This window comes from Vanacampus margaritifer, chromosome 2, assembly GCF_051991255.1.
Source record: "Vanacampus margaritifer isolate UIUO_Vmar chromosome 2, RoL_Vmar_1.0, whole genome shotgun sequence".
NCBI classification, from domain to species: Eukaryota; Metazoa; Chordata; class Actinopteri; order Syngnathiformes; family Syngnathidae; genus Vanacampus; species Vanacampus margaritifer.
In genome coordinates this window covers 52,616,084-52,635,222 of record NC_135433.1, presented here as the reverse complement: position 1 = coordinate 52,635,222, position 19,139 = coordinate 52,616,084, and the positions used below count along the sequence as shown (strand labels likewise).

The window sequence follows — 19,139 nt, the reverse complement described above, 5'->3', positions numbered from 1 at the left end:
CAAGGGAGAAATTCTGCCGGAGGTGGGTGTTGAAACTTTCTGACAGGGGATTCTGCCAGACGTTCCCAGCAGAACCTCACAATATGTTTGCCATCAGATTTGACAGCTCCAAACTTCTCTTCCCCCGAGTGTGCCGCAAATCCGATGACACGACTACAAAGTCGATCATTGAACTGCGGCCTAGGGTGTCCTGGTGCCAAGTGCACTTATGGACACCCTTGTGTTTGAACATGGTGTTCATTATGTCAGTCTGTGGCAAGCACAGAAGTCCAATAACAAAACACCGCTCGGGCTCCGGTGGGGGAACGGGGTGGTGGTGGCTGGGGGCGCCCCTCCAGGTCTCACTGTCATTGCCCACATGAGTGTTGAAGTCCCCTAAAGGGAGCGCTCTCCAGCACACCCTCCAAGGACTCCAGATAGGGTGGGTATTCTGAGCTGCTGCTCGGTGCATAAGCACAAACAACAGTCAGGACCCGTCCCCCCACCCGAAGGCGGAGGGAGGATACCCTCTCGTCCATTGAGGTAAACCCCAACGTACAGGTGCCTAGCCGGGGGACAATAAGTATGCCCACACCTGCTCTCACCGTGGGCAACTCCAGAGTGGAAGAGAGTCCAACCCTTTTTGAGAGGATTGGTATCAGAACCCAAGCTGTGTGTGGAGGCGAGTCCAACTATATGTAGCCGGAACTTTTCGGCCTCGCACACCAGCTCAGGCTCCTTCACTGCCAGAGAGGTGACATTCCATGTCCCCAGAGCTAGCTTCAGTAGCCGGGGGTCGGACCGCCAAGGTCCCCGCCTTTGGCTGCCGCCCAGCTCACTACGCACACGCCTTTTTGGGCTGTGCCTGGCTGGGCCCCATGGATATAGGCCTGGCCACCAGATGCTCGCCTTTGAGCCCCGCCTCCAGGCCGGGCTCCAGAAGGGGGCAAGGGAAAACGCAATCCAAAATTTACATTCATCATAGGGGTCTTTTTGAGCCATGCTTTGTCTGGTCCCTCACTTAGGATCTGTTCGCCATCGGTGACCCTACCAGGGGCATGAAGCCCCAGACAACATGGCTCCTAGGCTCATTGGGACACACAAACCCCTCCACCACGGTAAAGTGATGACTCACGGAGGAGGTGATGACTCATCTGCAGTGTTATGTTGAAAACAGTAAATAGTTACTTTACTGATTACTTGATTTTAAAAGTAATTTTGTTACTTTACAGGTTACTTGATTTTAATAGTAACTAAGTTCGCTTATAAATTACTTCATTAGTGACGTTAAGCAAACGGCAAATCCAAATCCCCCATTCATTTAAATGGCTGGGCTACCAGGGCTCCAAATCCCCCTCTACAACTGAATGTTGACAAGTCCAGGGTGCAGTCCATCTTCACCCAAAGTCAGCCAGGATAGGGTCCACTTCACCCGTGACACTGAGGAGGATAAACTGTGTAGAAAATGGAAAGATGTTGTTGTTTTTTTAACGATACATTGCTATTTTCCTTGATCAAAAACAAAGAACTAAATCGATATGTCTTTGCAGTGGTAGACTATTGATACAACTTTTGCTTTGGATCTTATGTCCAAGGATGTGTATCAGGCGCAGATCAAGCTTTGAGTGGCCATATTTGGGCACAACTCTAGTGTGTGGCACTACACAAGCACACACGCGCTGATGAAAGGCTGCTCAACTTGTCTCTGGACACTGAATGTCTCTTTAGCTTGCTCTCTCTCTTTTCATCTCTCTGTGACAACACTCACGCAGACGCACAAAGCATCCAGCAGAGTGGAGCGCTCCCCGCAGACCAGCTGGTTAAGTTGTCCTCTTCCTGTCCTTCTCCTTCATTCTTGTGCAGCTCCAGCCTCAAAAACCCAGACTGCCGACATCCCAGCGACTCTTCCACCCCCACCCCAGACTACCTCACACGGCTCGTGACCATCTGTTTACTGCGGATTTATCCTTTCTCCTTGCAGGGATCTTGCCAGTGGCCATCATTATCTGACATTAATCCCATTTGGACTAAATTTCACACCAGGAAATACAACCTTTGTTTTCCTTGCTTGTCCTTCCGTGGTCTCCCTTTCATTTACCTGCACCGGTCTGAGTTGAGAAGAGCAACAGCCTCCGGCGGCGCATCAGTGAGGTAACTATGCGTCTGATTCTGCTCTGTGACTAACATAAGGGGGTCTTGATTAATTTGTCACACTAGCAATTAGAAAATGACCATTCTGTGTGACATTATGTATTTTAGATCATATATAATAAACATGCTGTGATAAGTATTGAACAATTTAACTTTGTGCTCCTTTGTATGGTGGAAAGAATCATAGCCATTATTGCTTTTTCAAGCAGGGGTGAATCAAGGACAAGTGACTCGGCTGAAGATGTGTGAACACTTTTACCTCCTGCTTGACAGTGCATGTGTATCCACCAAATGTTACATAAAACTTACATCTTTCTCCACTTCCTGCCCCTCCAACTCTTTTTAGTCCTCACACAGCTCTTTTTCAAGAGATGATGCCGGTATTATTGTATAACACACGGACATAAGTATTAGGACACTCCCTTGCAGTGTTTCACAACCTTTTGTTTTTACATTACAAAAAATGTCTTCAAAGTTGCTTGTCATCAAGTGGAAGAGCATTTGATTGTTCCTCCTGTCACTATACATTGCTGGCATAGATAGATGAAGAAAGATACTAAACTTATTTGTCTGATTTCGCCCGGCTAATCACCATACAAATATGGCAGTAAGTGTACTTTACAAATGTGAATGTGAGGCTCAATAGCTGTCTCAGAAGTGTCCAGCAATTGACGGCCTAATAGTCCATGGTATAGCCTGCCAATGGCCAAAATTCAGTTGAGCTCCAGCACACCTGTGACCTTGAACATGATGACTGGTACAGAAAATGGAAAGGTGGATAAAGAAATTAACTTAAAGGATATTATACCAGTGAGTGATTGTAAAAAAAAAAACACTACAATAATTTCTTGGGGTTAAAATGTGTTCTTCACTTCACAATAAGGGTACACATCATCTACTTTTTTTTTTCAAGTTACGCTTTGTCCAGGCTTAATAAACTGTGATTAGGAAACCATGATGATTTCTTGCTTGACAAATAGTGAGGCCACATTCTGCTCTAAAAGGCTCCCTTTTGCTCATTTTCAATGGTCTTGGAAACTGCAGGAGCACTGAACTATAAATAACCGGTGGGTGTGGCTTGAACTAGCCAAATAGTAACAGACTGTTATTTAATGATTTACAAAGACGTTGTGATGCCATTAATAACCCATTTCTAAACTATTTATAAACCTTGGGTACCCAATTTTTCATCAATCAGAGACTGGGCTTCCATAGTTGCCATTAATAAGATTATGAACACATTTTGTGGTTCCAACTTTGTGGAAATTGATTGTAAAAGACTATTTTTTACCCTTTGAATAGGTGTGTGTGTGTGAGAAAGAGAGAGAGAGGGGCACACAGGCACAATCAGAACATTTTACATTAATATTATATGCAAAGGGAAACCCAACTCAGTATTTTCTCTTTTTTTAAACCCATAAGAGAGGGGACAAAACTAATTTGCTCACATTCCATAAAGTTTATTGATCAATCCCGATCGACTGGATCCTTTTTCCATGTAGGCACTACCCATGGTGGTGACAAGCTGTGTCGCGGCAGCAGCAGCAGTTGTGAATATTGTGCAGCAGTATCAGTATCATTTACAGTATGTCAGATTAACAGCAAAGGAGCCTCTTCATTCTCAATCTCCACTCTCAGCAGGTCTGAGGATCTCTGCCTGTTCTTTTCTATTTTTAGTCTGTATTTACAATGCAGTAGCTATAGAAGCAAGACCAGTCTTTTCACTCTGTTTCTTTCCTTTTAGTCACTCTGCCTCATTTTCCTTTTTTTTGCCTTAACACTCTTTCATTCACTCTCACCCATCATATTCACTATAGGTTCACTGCTTAGAGCACTAGAGCCCCTTTCCTTTCTACCACCATTAAAGTCAGTGTGATTTGACACATTAAGTACTTAAAGACAGCTGTGCACACGCACGTGCATGTATTCAGTATAATAGTGTGTTGTGGATGGGAAGACAGCAGAATAGAAAGGGGGTAGAGGTTAATCTCTGGATGCTTTTAACCCAAATCACTATGTGACCTACATACCCTCAATAAAATAACCGGCCTGCATTCCCCTTGCCACACCCCCATGATATACTGTATTTACAAAGACAGGATTTAACAAGCTGATCTGCAATAGCTCTACACATAAAACACTAAACTCCTGGACATTCAAGGAGACAAAATGAATGCATTTCTGAGTGCAGGTTTTGTTACCATGACAACTAGGGGGTGGAGCTAAGGGGTGGGTCGTTTAGCGCAAACTGTGATGTTCGTGTGAGCCCCCATATAGAAAGTGCTCATGAAGTCCGCACTTACGTTAAAATACAGCGGATATCTAGAAAATCTTTACAATATACAAGCCAATTTAATAGTGAAAATGAATCACAGTCCGCTAATGGCCAATGTTCTGGAGTTTGGACACTCTTACTGTAGATAACACAAGATGCCTTTAAAACACTGTTTTGTTCAAATAAAATGCCTCAACTAACTTCAACAGTTTCTTGACATCAATATGCCACATGGCAAAGCACTACTATTGTCTCAATAGTTTCAATAGTGAGTTGACTAAAGCTGTGATGGAACATGGTCACATACAACATTACTGGTGTATACAATCAACTACAACTTAATGTCAAACAACATGTGGTCTTCAGTACAAAGTCATTAAGAGGAGTGTATCATAGTTCAGTTCACAGAAATATTTCATACTGTACCGTACTATTACCAAACCATACCAATCCTCACCTGACTGTAGGTAAAATAAATTACATAATCTGCATGCAAATCTTTTGGGTTATGCTGTCATAATTAAGTAAATGTGGGAACCTCTTTAGTTGGCTTACTTAGGGAAAAAAACAACAACTCGATAATGTAATACATTTGTTGGCCATATCACTGGTGTTGCACTGAGCAGGAACGTGTTACTTCCACTGATTTTAACAGTAGCAACTTCCGGTCTGTGCAATAATAAAGATGAGAGGGGAAATACTTCTGTGGATAAAAGATTTAACACTTTGAAAGGACTAAAAAATAGACAAGGAGCCTTGGGTGAGTAGGCAACTGTGGAGGACAGCAGGAGGCAGAAAAACAGCTATAATGAAGCAGTAAAAGTGTTAAGAATGTGAGAATGCTGCTAAGGGAAACTGTCAACTTCAAGAAACGGCACTATTTTAATCTCATAATACGCAGTGTGACAAGACAATGACATTCACAATATATTTGTTTACATCAGAGCATGTAGTGTAAGCATGTGCAGATACTTATCAAGCCGAAGCCGAGATGTAGACGATAGCTTTTAGATAACACACCAAGCCTAAATATGCATTCGCAGCAGACTACCAATTTGCCTGGTGCCCGGGCGTGAGCCCAAACGTGCAAAATTGTGAGTACCTTCATCCAGAACATTGAGAAGGTCACCCCGATTCCTGAATGGGTGAGCGTAGTGCTCACAAAAACACTTGTTCAGATGAGATGAGATGCACTTACAATTCTAAACTCCACATAACAGTTATTTCAAAATGAATTATGAAAAGAGCTTTAATTATAAGACTTTAGAACATGTTGTAAAAATGGATTGGATGGCTGACAACATTGATGGTATCATTACAGTTCCCATGAACCTGCTTTCAACATGTAAACATTGTGTATTGTTATAGAAAGTGGAAGTTAAGCCATTTTGTCACTTTTGTTTGGATAATGTTAGTAAATCTAATTAGACTATACCAAGCCAAACTGAACTGGAGCAGTGGAAAGTGGGAAATCTTGTTTTATAAGAGCAGAAATTTTATTTGTGGCTTGTCACATTTTTCTTTTTAGCAATTGATTTGATAGTTGGCAGAAAACATCCTGGTCAATGCTTCAGGCTGCTACAAAAGGACACAATTTAGACTGCACTGTTCTAGTCACTCAATAAAATGTGATAAGAAATTCCTTGATCAGCAACCAAAGTTAATGGGTTCTCCCTCGGCCATTTTAGAGCCAAGTTAAATGGAAGTTGGTCATATGTTATCCTGCTCATTACCAATACATTAACTTTACACCCTTGTGCTGAGCTTTGGCTTTGAGATAGCAGCAACCACCTGAATCGATTCAAGGTGCAATAATTGGAACAGATCAAACACAAGTATAATTGAACCTTCTAACAAGGCAGAGCCATACTGATGATAACCAACCTAAGTTGCTTGAGCTGGCTAAGGTCAGTTCTTGTAATGTAACTGGCCAGCACATCCAGGGCTCTATATTTGTGCCCACCGCCAGTTTAGTGCAAACTAGTCTAACTGTACGCGTGGGCATGTTTTTCTTTGTTTTGGAATTTTCGCATGCAGTTAGAAATAGCCAATTTGCACCATTGAATACATGAACATTTGCCAATCGAAGCAACTCAGCTCATTCCCTTTAAATGTGTCATGTGAGACACAGTCCTTGACATGGCAGAAACACAAACTGATTTTTGAGAGAGTCCATGCAAGACTGCAATCAGACCTACATGGGTGGATGATGTAAAGTCAAAAGTTAAGATGTGACAATTTTTACGCTCATACGTACGTGTGCAGGCTATGAATATCCATCATTATCTTCACTGCTCTTTTTCATAATGAATGATTCGCCATTTTCAAGGATTTTATTGACAAGTATGCGTCTCCCACAACATTAACATCACCACATTTCTCTTTCATCCAAAATTTGCATTCTTCCTTGGAAAAGACCACTACAGAAACGGTGACTGAGAGAGCACTTGAACAAGGTTAATTAGAGGAGGAACAAATAACAACAAGGCAGATAATTAGACGCTGGCAGAGAATACCTTCATTAGTTCACTATGAGCTAATCTAATGAGATCCGGTGCACAATATACTGTATGTTAGAATTTCTGCCTTTAGAAAATGAGTGTGTCTGAGAGTAAAAAAGAGTGTGTGATGTTAGGGTGAGTGCTAAAGTAGATGGATTGAGCAGACAAGCAGAGGTGAAAGTGAAGAGATGAAGGGAAGGGAAATGGGGATGAAGAGATGGCAAATTATAGAGCTCGAAAGAGGCAAACATCCTCATGTCGTCTCTGGAGGACTCTGGAGGCTGAAACTAGATCTCAGGCAGGGACTGGCCATTGCCCTCCCACTCTGTCTTTTTTACTGGTTAGAGACATGTGTTGTATAATGATGTGCCTCAAACTCACAAAAAGACACACAAATACACACACTGCAGTCTATTCTTGTCTTTCCTGTTGAGTCACATCATATAAGTAGTGTTCTTCATATAGAACCAACATGTTGAAATAATAGCACTTAACAGGTTGTTACAGTTTTTCTCCATAGGTTTGGCACATTTCTTGAAACTGAAATAATATTTACAAAACTGTAACCTCATTTGGCCAAACTGATTTTCATTAGCAAAAGCATATATTTATCCCAAAACTGGTCACACATGCTTCACTCCAAGTTCCTTTCCCAAACAAAGAGCCGTGTTACTGTTACAACTGCAAAGATCCTTCTCAAGTGCTTATGCCAAAAATAACTTGGATGATTTTGCACAACACCATGGATCATCTGCAAAAGCTCATATATCTCCCAAAACAGCTTACCTATGTGTCAAAATCACATTTCTATGTCATACAAGTAGTCAGTGCCTCCACAATGCATAATCCCTTTAGCATTGTGTGAGCACTTAAAGTCAAAATGACTAGCAGAGGTGCCGCTTACAAAATACAATTATATATAAAACTGAGTAGAAAAAAGGATTTTACACGGCAGGTTTAAAAAGTTTGCAGTTCGACATACTCAACTCACTGTCAACGAAATTGCAACCGTTTTTATTCACACAAAGCTACTTACATATTAGAGTGCAACAAAGGAAAGTGTAAGTCGAATTCTGTATATTTATGACAAACTAAAAACTAATAACTAAAATTATATATAGCGTAAAGCGTAAATGAAGAACCAACTACTGTAACACTTTCACTAGTCACTATTTTCACCTTCCCCCTCTTGGCCATCATCCTCATTCTCTTGGCCATCCATACGCTGCTCTTTGTTTGGCCAAAGGTTTTCATCCATGTCGCGGATATTTTCCCTTGCAATGCAGCGAGGAAAAAATGTGTGTGTGTGAATGTCTCGACCATTCTCTACACTGTGATGTCCTCACATGCAGCGTCCATTGCTTGAAGTAAGGTCAACTGGTCTTGAGCCCGATGTTCATACACTCTCTACCTCCAAGCAGAAAAAAAACTGAATGAGTATGGTGGTAGTAGCTCCATGAGCATCCTTGGATGGGATACATATATATATATATTATGCTTGACTTGCACATTTCTTGAAACCAAGATGACATTTTCAAAATACCATGGACAAATCCCAAAACTATCTTACAATTGGTCTCAACTGAATGGGATTCCTCATTGCTTTCATCAAATTGCCAATGTCTTAGTACATGTCTCAATTGCCTCAGTGGATGTGTACAAATGGTTGCGTATATTTAGCCTACAGTTAGCACAATCTGCCCACATTTAGCACATTTTCCAAATTAATAGATCTTGCTGATCAAGCTGGATTAGTTGTTTTTCAGTCTAATGGCTATTCTCTCCAAAACATGTCAGCAGGATTTCAGTGTGTAAGTCATAATATGCAAAATCATCTGTTCAATTGTCAAAATTTGTCCAGCATATCGCAGGGGATCATGCAGTATAGAGGATGGTTGAGACATTCACACCGTTTTTTTCCCTCGCTGCATTGCAAGGGAAAATATCGGCTGCAATGTGGATGAAAACCTTTGGCCAAACAAAGAGCAGCGTATGGATGGTCAAGAGAATGAGGATGATGGCCAAGAGGGGGAAGGTGACGACAGTGACTAGTGAAAGTGTTACAGTAGTTGGTTCTTCATTTACGCTTTACTCTAGATATAATTTTAGTTATTAGTTTTTAGTTTGTCATAAATATACAGAATTCGACTTACACTTTCCTTTGTTGCAACCCTTGAGGGACTTTTACTTATTTATTTTTCACCTCTATATTTTACACTCTTCCAAGTGTAAATATTCCTCTAAAACTGAATCTATTTGGTCCCACTCTAAATAGAGTCAAATTTACTCAACATAATATATTGTGTAGTGAAAGTGTTACAGTAGTTGGTTCTTCATTTACGCTGTGCGCTAGGTATAATGTATTTTTTATTTTTTTCATGAATATACAGATTTCGGCTTACACTTTTTTTGTTGCACTCTAATGTGTAAGTAACATTGTGTCAATAAAAAGTGTTGCGATTTACTTGACTGTGAGTGGAGTATGTCAAACCGCAAACTTTGAAAACTGCTCTTGTAAAATCCCCCCCGCCCCCTCTCAGTTTTATATATAATTGTATTTTGTTAGCGGCACCTCTGCTGTTGTGACAAAACATCTAATGATTTTGACCTGCAGTGCTCACAGAATGCCAAAGGGACGATGCATTTTGGGGGCACTGACTACTTGTATGACATAGAAATTTGATTCTGACACATAGGTAAGCTGTTTTGAGAGAGAGATGAGCTTTTGCAGATGATCCATGGTGTTGTGCAAAATCATCAAAGTTAAGAAGCACTAAGTGAATGCAGATGAGCCAAAGCAATTGAGAAGGATCTTTGCAGTTGTGACAGTACCGACTCTTTGTTTGGGAAAGGAACTTGGAGTGAAGCATATGTGACCAGTTTTGGGATAGATATGTGCTACATATATCATTACACAAATGTAAGACTACTTGGCCAAATGAGCTTGCAGTTTTGAAAATGTCATCTCAGTTTCAAGAAATGTGCCAAACCTATGGAGAAAAACTGTAACTGCTGTTTTTAATGTCAGAGTTTTGGCTTCATAACCAGATGAAATGAGCAATCCTCCAGTGACTGTAGGAAGAGAAATCATTACTTGCAGTTATCATGAATTGTTAGTGATCCTGTAGAAATCTATAAGCTTTTGATCTGTATTCCCAAATGTTGAAGAAGTAGCACAATTTCACACAAGGGACACTAGATGGATGGATGGATGGATGGATGGATGGATGGATGGATGGATAGATAGATAGATAGATAGATAGATAGATAGATAGATAGATAGATAGATAGATAGATAGATAGATAGATAGATAGATAGATAGATAGATCATGTCTTCAAGTCATCGGTAGACCACAACATAGAAACATGCATTCTAATTGTATATACGGTACCTATGGGTAAATTATTTTGCTTTGGAAAAGGCTGTTCAAATACCCCGTACAAATTGGCTCTTGCTTGGCATGTTTGCTTTTGCTTGATTTATTTTGACATTTAGTTTAGCAAATGTTGTAGGCCATCTTCTTCTTCCTATGAGATATTCTGATATAAATTCAGATTCTCCGACATCTCTACTGTCTGTCCAACTTGCCTTTGTAGCTGCTGAGTACAGGAGTATTAAGTGGGTTATCCACTTCTGTCTGAGGTTATTTATGCGCAACAAATTTGACAGCCTCTATTTTCTTCCTCCTTTAGGTAGACAACAACACACACAGCATTAAATCACGCATATTCCTTGGTGCGCTCTCTGCATTTGAAGTGGTTGTCTGTGCCTACATTTATACACTTGTATTTCCTGTATACAGATAGACACGTTGTAAATCAGACTGCAGTCATGGATGAGATGGACCTGCCCCAGATGAAAAAGGAGGTGGAGAGCCTCAAGTACCAGCTGGCTTTCAAAAGAGAGAAGTCCTCCAAAACAGTGACAGAGTGAGTATCACAACAAACCACATGGTCTTTATTGAGAAATGAGGTTTATGCCATGGTCATGCTATTACAGATGTTCAACATCCGCTTTATAATTTGAGTGTGTGAACATTTAACCTATTGTGACTTCACATAATGAACATTAAATGTAAATCTCACCTCTCAAACATTCCATTATTGATATTAAAAGGTTAATTTGGAACACAGATTGACTGATTTCTCAGGGGTAATAAGAAAGATAATGTAGACCGGAAGCTGTTATGTCAGATGCTGCATCCAAGGTCAAGGATGAACTGGCAACGTCAGTTTATCAGGAGTTCATGCAGCAGGATGATCAAGAGTTCTTCAAGTTTGGCATTGAATATATAATACGATTACACCTTTAAAAAGACAACATGTTCAAACACGCTATAATCGTTTCTATGATACTGTATACAGAATGTACAGTATGTATGTATGTATGTGTACTGTTTACAGTATACTTGGTGGACTTTTTCTTTTTTTTAATCCTGGAACAGAATGCTTATAATTTAATGCGTTGAGGAATATTATTGCTCCTCTTGTTAAGGTATAACAAGCATTTACAAAAAAGATATTGAACATATTAAACATTACATTAGGTGAAACCCAAACTCCAATGAGGTGAACAGGCTAATTAGGAATGAATGGGTGCCATAATTGAGCATAAAAGGACCTTCCCTGAAAAGTCATTCATGAGCAAAAACCTTTGTGTTCTATTTTTATTTATGTTTAACACAACATCCCAACTTCTTTGTAATTGGCGTTATACATCACCTTTCCTTATAATAACACTCAATAAGCATTTGGGAATTGAGGATACAATTTTTTTTTTTACTTTATACGTGGAATTCTTTCTCGTTCTTGTTTGATGGACAATTTCAGTTGCTCAACAGTCCTGTATCTCCGCTGTTGTATTTTATGCTTCATAATGCGCCACACATTTTGAATGGGAGACCGGTCTGGACTGCAGGCAGGCCAGTTTAGTACCCGTGCTCTTTCACTGTGAAGCCACACTGTTTTATACATGCAGAGTGTGGCTTGGCATTTGCCTTGCTGAAATAACCAGGGATGTCCCTGAAAAAGATGTTGTGTTGATGGCAGGGTACATTTCTCCAAAACCTTTCAGTACTAATGGTGCCTTCACAGATGTCCAAGGTACACATGCCATGGGCACTAAGACACCCAATAACAGATGCGGGCTTTTAAACATTGCTCGGATAATTTTATCTGAATGATCCTTTTCCACTTTAACTTCCTAGAGAACAAGAAATCTATTATTTTCCAAAATAGTTTGTATTGTGGGCTCGTCAGACCACAACACACTTATCCACTTTGCGTCAATCCATCTCAGATGAGCTTGAGCCCAGAGAAGCCAGCGGCTTTTCTAGGTGTTGTTGATATATGGCTTTCGCTTCGCATGGTAGAATTTGAACTTGTATTTGAAGATGTAGGGACGAACTGTGTTAAGTAACAATTTGTTACTGAAGTATTCCTTACTTGATGCAGCTGTTTTTTAATGGAGTGCCACCTGAGGGATCAAAGGTCATGGGCATTAAATGTTGGTTTTCGGCCTTGCCGCTTACATGCAGATGTTTCTCCAGATTTTCTGAATCTTTTGATGATACAGTATTATAAGCAGTAGATGATGAAATCCCTAAATTCCTTGCAATTGGATGATGATAAACGTTGTTCGTTAGACTATTTGCTCACACAGTTGTTTGCTTGTGAACAGCTGAGCCTTTCGGGGATGCTCCTTGTACAAAAAAAAACAATCATGGCACCCACCTGTTTCCTACTAACCTGTCCACCTTTGGAATATTCCAAGCAGATGTTTTTTAAGCATTCTTCACCTTTCTCAGTCTGTTGTTGCCCCTGTCCCAGTTTTTGTTTTGTTTTTTGGGAACATGTTGCAGGCATCAAATTCAAAATGAGTGAATATTTTGCACACACATACACAAAAATAAAGTTCATCAGTTTATACATTACATATCTTGTCTTTGTTGTGTATTGAGTTAATTATAAGTTTAAAAATATTTTCAAATCATTGTATTCTACTCATATTTTTGTTTTACACTACATCCCAAATTAATTGTAATTGGGGTTTGTAAAATGTGTCCAACTACAGTTAGGGGGGGGGGGACATGGTTGCATACAAAATTGACATCTGCTGTAGTTGTGTGGCATCCTTGCTTTGCTACCATAAATGGAAAGGATGGAAAGTCCATAGAAGATTTATTGTGGTAATAAAGTTGCTGTGGAATTTAGAACATGTTTTTGTCTCTCTCTAAAGTTTGGTGAAGTGGATAGAAGACGGCGTCCCGGAGGATCCCTTTCTGAACCCAGAGCTCATGAAGAACAACCCATGGGTGGAGAAGGGAAAATGCATCCTTCTGTAGAACGCACCCAGCTTATCGTTCCCTTCCAAGTTGACCCGCAACACAGACCCCAGGACTCTGCCTCACCACCTCTCACCATGAATGTATAACAGTCTCGAGCGCACACACACAATGACAAGGCCACACAAACACACACTGACACACACTTTTGCCTGAATCCCACACTTTTCACTGCAAGTTCATTCTTGCCACTTAAATGCATTATCGTTCGTCGAACAAGATCCATAACCTTACTAGATGTCTCTATATACGACAGCCTACTTATGCAGCTGCAAGGCACAATGTTTCATTCTGTTTTTGGCAATTAACATCGATACACGCTTTCCTTTTCTCGTGTTTGATGAGCTAATACACTCTATTAAGCTTTTCTTTTCATTGAGTGATACAGTTTGAATGACACGCTATTCACTTGTTACTAACTGAAACTAACTTTTTATACTCAAATGTAGACAGATTATTTAATTTGGTGGCTGACATGATGCCTTAAAGTTGCAAATCATCGTCATTATTTGCATCAGTGCTGATGATGGCTAACAGAAATGAATAATTATTGTGATCCCCTAAGTTGCTTATTACAACATGTAAAAATTCATGAAGATTGTAGTGGGGAGTGTCTAGTCTACTCCTTTCGGTACATTTTGAGACATTTCATTCACATGCTTTTCATCAACTTTCAGCACTTCTAGTACAGTGTAAGTCCTTTCTACAAACACGATTGTGACTGTATGACTAACTGTATGTAATGGGTTAGTTCCATACTAAATCAACGCATGGGTTTAACCAAGCAGACTGTTGTTTACATGAAATTTGGTTTATGGCACAAGACTAAATCTAAAATTTTAGGTCAATCGAAGCAGGGGTTTGGGAGCTACGGCCTCCCTAATGTTGACATTTTTGCCAAAAAGGGGCTGCAATCAGTTATTTATGGTAGACATGGATACTTTGACGCGTTATTGCTGCTGAACAAAAGTACATATCTGAAACTTTTATATATTTTAGAGAACATTCATTCATTTTATGAACATTTTTGTTAAGATCACGTGATCCACAATGTCAATTTCAAGGTCAAAGTATAGGTCAAAAGATCAAGTTATCAATCTTCTAAATGATTGCAGATGGATTGGAATCGTTATTGATGTTGTTTAGTGAAGATTGTCCCAGTAGTTCCTTTGATATAACTGTTCAAAGAAAGGAGGCCACACTACTTTTTGCCAATAATGTCAAAATTCAGCTAGGACCGGAAATTTTCTATTTAGTGTTGTGCCATCACTATGAACAAGTACACAAAGTTTCATAAAATATCTAAATCTGCATGGTTAAACGCAAAGTATGATTTAGCATGGAACTACCCTATTGTTAACTATATCCCAAACTAGGATATAAGTGTGCTATTCACCAATACCGCAAATTTCACGGGCACATTATTTGACTGTTCCAGATGAATACTTACATAACAATTGCCAATTTAAATAATTTGTCATATGGACCACACAATATCTTGAGGCAGAAGTTGTTTGCAACTTTACTGCTGGTTCCCAACAGATTTTGCTTACACAAAAAACAACGATTTTAAAGTTTAATACTTGTCCACTCTTCTTTAGTTCTGTGCATATGGTCCATAATTGAAAATGGCATGTAGCGAGTGTTGAACTTGTAAAGTATTTGATCAACCCAGAATATATACAATATCCCACGAGACTAAATTCACTGCCTGGAATAGTGACCAAACAACCAAAGCCTTTTCCCATAGCAGGAATGAACAAATGTTTACCGTGACAGCAAAAGTAGACACGTTTACAGCTTTGACAGTTATCATCCTGCTGTAGTTCTGACTTCACATAACATTTAAAGCATGATTTTCCTATTTAACATTATAACGCATGTTGTTGTTCTATTAGTTCAGAGTGTGTGTTTATTGTTGCTCTGGGTCTCTCTCCAGGGGTTAAATGCTCCATCCGCTCCTCCCTACCGTCCCAATGGACAACACAAACACACAGTCACTATACAAACACTCTCTTGACAGCCATGTACAGCCTGACCCCTTTAACTTATTAATCTATACATGTTTTTTTTTTGGGCTCTATTTATTTTATTTATTTATTTATTTATGAGAACTTTATCCTGTGATGAATGCTGCCACGTTCTTGTTTGATTTCCTCTGTGTCCATCTTCCCATCTCCAACTTAAAAAGAAAACTTCCCACGGTGCAACACCTTTTCAGATCTACTACTGCCTTTGACACAATTTCCTTAAAAGAATGTAACATTTTGGCATGAGGTTTTTACATTTCCATTGACCTCAGTATGGGTGTGTGTGCGCGCATGTGTGTTTAATTGTGGGTTATGTGTGCATAGACATCAAACAAAAACACACCCACACACACGCAGCTGAGCTTGGTGTGATGAAGGAGAAGGACAAGGACGACATGGGACCCTCACGTCATTTCAGTACTGCAATGGCTCTCACTATAATCGCTTTTTCTCGATGACCCAGATCCCCAAAGGCTGTTCTGTAATTGGGTGACTTTTGTACAACGAATTAATTGCAAATATTTAATTGAAAGTAGTCCATGATGTGCTAATGAATTCATTTTGCCAACTAATCAAGCACCTACTGTATTGTAAATGTAAAAATAAAAAGAACCTCATGCTTCTTGCAGAACATGCAAAAACGGAACGCTTTACCAAAAAGATACTGGTCATATTTATTAAATTGTGTGTCTAAAATAAAGGCAAATGAAAAAAAAAATCTGTACCTACTTATTAAATTGTGTGGCTAAAATAAAGGCAAATGAAGAAGAAAATCCTAAACCTCCAAACATATTTTACTGAGTGGTAATAACAGAAGATGAATAGAAGAAGAAGAAGAATTTGATCTGTTTTTAATTTCATGTCTTTGTTAGTTTAGTTGCTGAAAACGTATCTAATCTAGCTCTACGATTTGATGTAACGTGTAACTCCGCCCCCCCTCACTGCATGAGCAAGTGGCTTCCACTGTACAAAACCTCTGAGCTTCATGTGTAGCTTTTCCAGGGACCCAAGTGAAATTTGATGTTTGGTCTCTTATCCAACATTTGAATTGAACAAACTTGTACGCCACCGCTGGAAAACAGCAAATGCTTTTTGCTTGAGATGCACATGAATTAACCTGCCCCTTGTTTTAAGTTTCTTCTGTATGACTACTGTAACTTTTTTTGGGTTCATTTTCATATATTCAGAACGTCTGTGTGTATATGTTACTTTTATTATAATGTCAGCATAAACTTTTGTCTAACTAGCTAGTCACATATTCCTTGAGAGTGCATTGGAGCTCCAATTATGCATCAGATTAAGTCCAAGTGTAAAGATGACAAGCAATAAATTCATAATAATTTTTTTAAATTGAATTTTTTGCAAAAACGTTTATCTTATGAAATAAAGTAGAAGATTTTGAGAGAGGTTTGTTGTTTTTTGCGTGCTTTATTTTCACAGCTGAATATGGCAGCGTGGTTTCATGATAAATTGAATTTAGGTAGGCTGAGCGAAGGGGAGCCAGCAACATTCTCATCCTAGATCAGTAAAGAAGAAACAAGTTAGTGCCGGCGCCACAATGACTCAAGAATATCTCTCTCTTAAAAAAAAACAACAGTATTTATTTAATTCATTTAATTTCATTCCTATGAATCCATAGGAATGAAATAAAATAAATTGTATTCACGTCTTGAAGCCATGAGGCAAAATAGAGGGTGCCACTTAACTTCAACCAGCCGAGGCGCTCGTTGATTCCATTTCATCATTTGCAATTTAAAGAACACTAATTTGGGTAAGAGGCAGGCATGCAACTAAAGACAAATTAGAGTGTTGAATGATATAAACATGCATGTTGGAATGTAGGAGGAAGCATGAGTACGCAGAGAAAATCCACAGAAACATGCAAATTTACACCAGAAGGCAGGAGACCGGATTTGAATCCACAACCTTAGAAATGTGATGTGATGTGCTAACTACTTGGGCACCACGCTGCCCCTCAATTTAGATTGCATTTCAGGTTTTTCAAGTTGGGGCTAACTAATTTGGGAGTTTGTCCATCTTTTTGAATTGGACCATGTTCAGACAAATGGCAGTGAAAGGCAATAATGTCTCCTTCTTCCTCTTCACTGCTTCTTATAGCTTATAAATAAATAAGTCAGGTGGTGGAGGGTTGTGTTATTTTTTTTTCACCAACTACCTACCTATTAAATTAGTCATGTTAGCATATGTGCTAAATGTATTTTTTTTTTAAAAAACAACAACAAACAATTCCAATGAAGTTGTGATGTGTAAAATGTTAAAAAAAGAAAATAAAAAAAGAATAAAGTACAATGGTTTTCAAATCCTGTTCAACTGATATTGATTGATCAATTGATAAGGACTGGTCAAGTTTAAATTTGTGGATCATGCCACAAGTGAACAGGTTGATTAGAAACAGTTGACAGTTGAGGTGATGTACATGCTCAGCTCACTTGTGTTTTTATGGGTCAGCTCCCCTCAATCCGTTTTTGGCCTCTTTGCTGCTCTACGCCTACTAATGCTCTCAATCCCTGCTCACCCTCATGCTGCTAAATCCACACCCCCTTTGTCCCTTTCCCCCTGAAATCCTCCAACCGCCTCCACACACACTGGCCGTCTCCTCACTGTCTGCCCTCACTTGGGTTTAATGCGCTGGTTAATGGCCCTCTAACTCCCAATTTACTCTCAGATTACACTCTTGCGCTCACAAACGCACATACCAGAGCATCTGTTCATGCATGTGCACGTTCAAAAACACATTATTCACCCTGGAGTATTTTCACATTTTACATACAAACATACACAGCACAAAAAAATCTGACCATTTCGTCTTGGATTAAGATTAACATAATTTACAGTACAAATTGTGTTACAATCACTAATACATATTGCTGCTAGTGCTAATTTCTTGCACTCTTTGTGTCACCAGCACACATGCACACATGCACACAGACACATGGGCTAATAGCTCTTTAATCAACTTTTTATTGCTGATCAATTGAGACTTCACTCCCTCATAAATGCACCTAAATGAATTTAAACGTATTGAAGCTTTGCACAGAGACCTGCTGAGGATTCACACAAAAAGTAACAATCAACATCAATTAACAATCTTGATCTTGCAACCAACTGCTTTGTACATTGCGGAATGATTCGTGTATCTTCAAGTTAGGATGTTATCTTGGTGGTGACATGTCAGATGTTGTAAATCAGTCTATCCAGGTGTTCCAAGGCAGTTGCCCAAGCCCAACAAGGCTGCTGGATGACGGTACCATGGGAGGACACTATCGATAAGGCATTCCAGCGGAAGAAGCTGCGGTATGCCGATCTGGCATCTGATGCAGAAGGGCGGGGCCGGAATGTACGGCCACCACAAGACAACATTGGTAGGGATTAGCGGACTGTTAGGGGTCCATCCATCCATCTTCTAAACATATCCCCTGTGTCAGGTCATCAAGCAATGGAGTAATTTATGTGGAGAGTCATCACCGGTGATGAGTTATGGATCTTCGAGTACGACCCACAGACCAAACATCAGAGCCTTTCGTGCAAAAGTACGACGTCACCAAGGCTGAAGCAAACAAGACAGTTGAAGCCCAAAGTTAAAGTCACCTTCTTCGATCATCACCACGTTATCAAACATTCCAAAGACATGCAGGGTAGGTTAATTGAACACTCCAAATTGTCCGTAGGTGTGATTGTGAGTGTGGATGGTTGTTTGTCTCTGTGTGCCCTGCAATTGGCTGGCAACCAGTTCAGGGTGTACCCCGCCTACTGCCCGAAGCCAGCTGGGATAGGCTCCAGCGCCCCCTGCGATCCTTGTGAGGACAAGCGGTTAAGAAAATGAATGGATGTAATTTG

General features: G+C 39.8%; 1 protein-coding gene across 1 annotated transcript; it reads left to right on the top strand.

Annotated features, from left to right (window-relative positions):
* Window positions 1-1,722: 1,722 nt before the first annotated feature.
* Window positions 1,723-16,688, top strand: gng13b (guanine nucleotide binding protein (G protein), gamma 13b). The gene is made up of 3 exons (XM_077559412.1): window positions 1,723-2,130; window positions 10,711-10,837; window positions 13,146-16,688. Exons 2-3 carry the CDS (start codon window positions 10,740-10,742, stop codon window positions 13,249-13,251), a joined length of 204 nt encoding a protein of 67 aa, XP_077415538.1. The 5' UTR covers window positions 1,723-2,130; window positions 10,711-10,739; the 3' UTR covers window positions 13,252-16,688.
* Window positions 16,689-19,139: the final 2,451 nt, after the last annotated feature.

Coding starts and splice junctions, on each gene's coding strand:
- gng13b (XM_077559412.1), top strand. CDS start 10,740: ATGGATGAGATGGACCTGCCCCAGATGAAAAAGGAGGTGGAGAGCCTC. Junction 10,838..13,145: donor TCCTCCAAAACAGTGACAGA/GTGAGTATCACA, acceptor CTCTCTCTAAAG/TTTGGTGAAGTGGATAGAAG.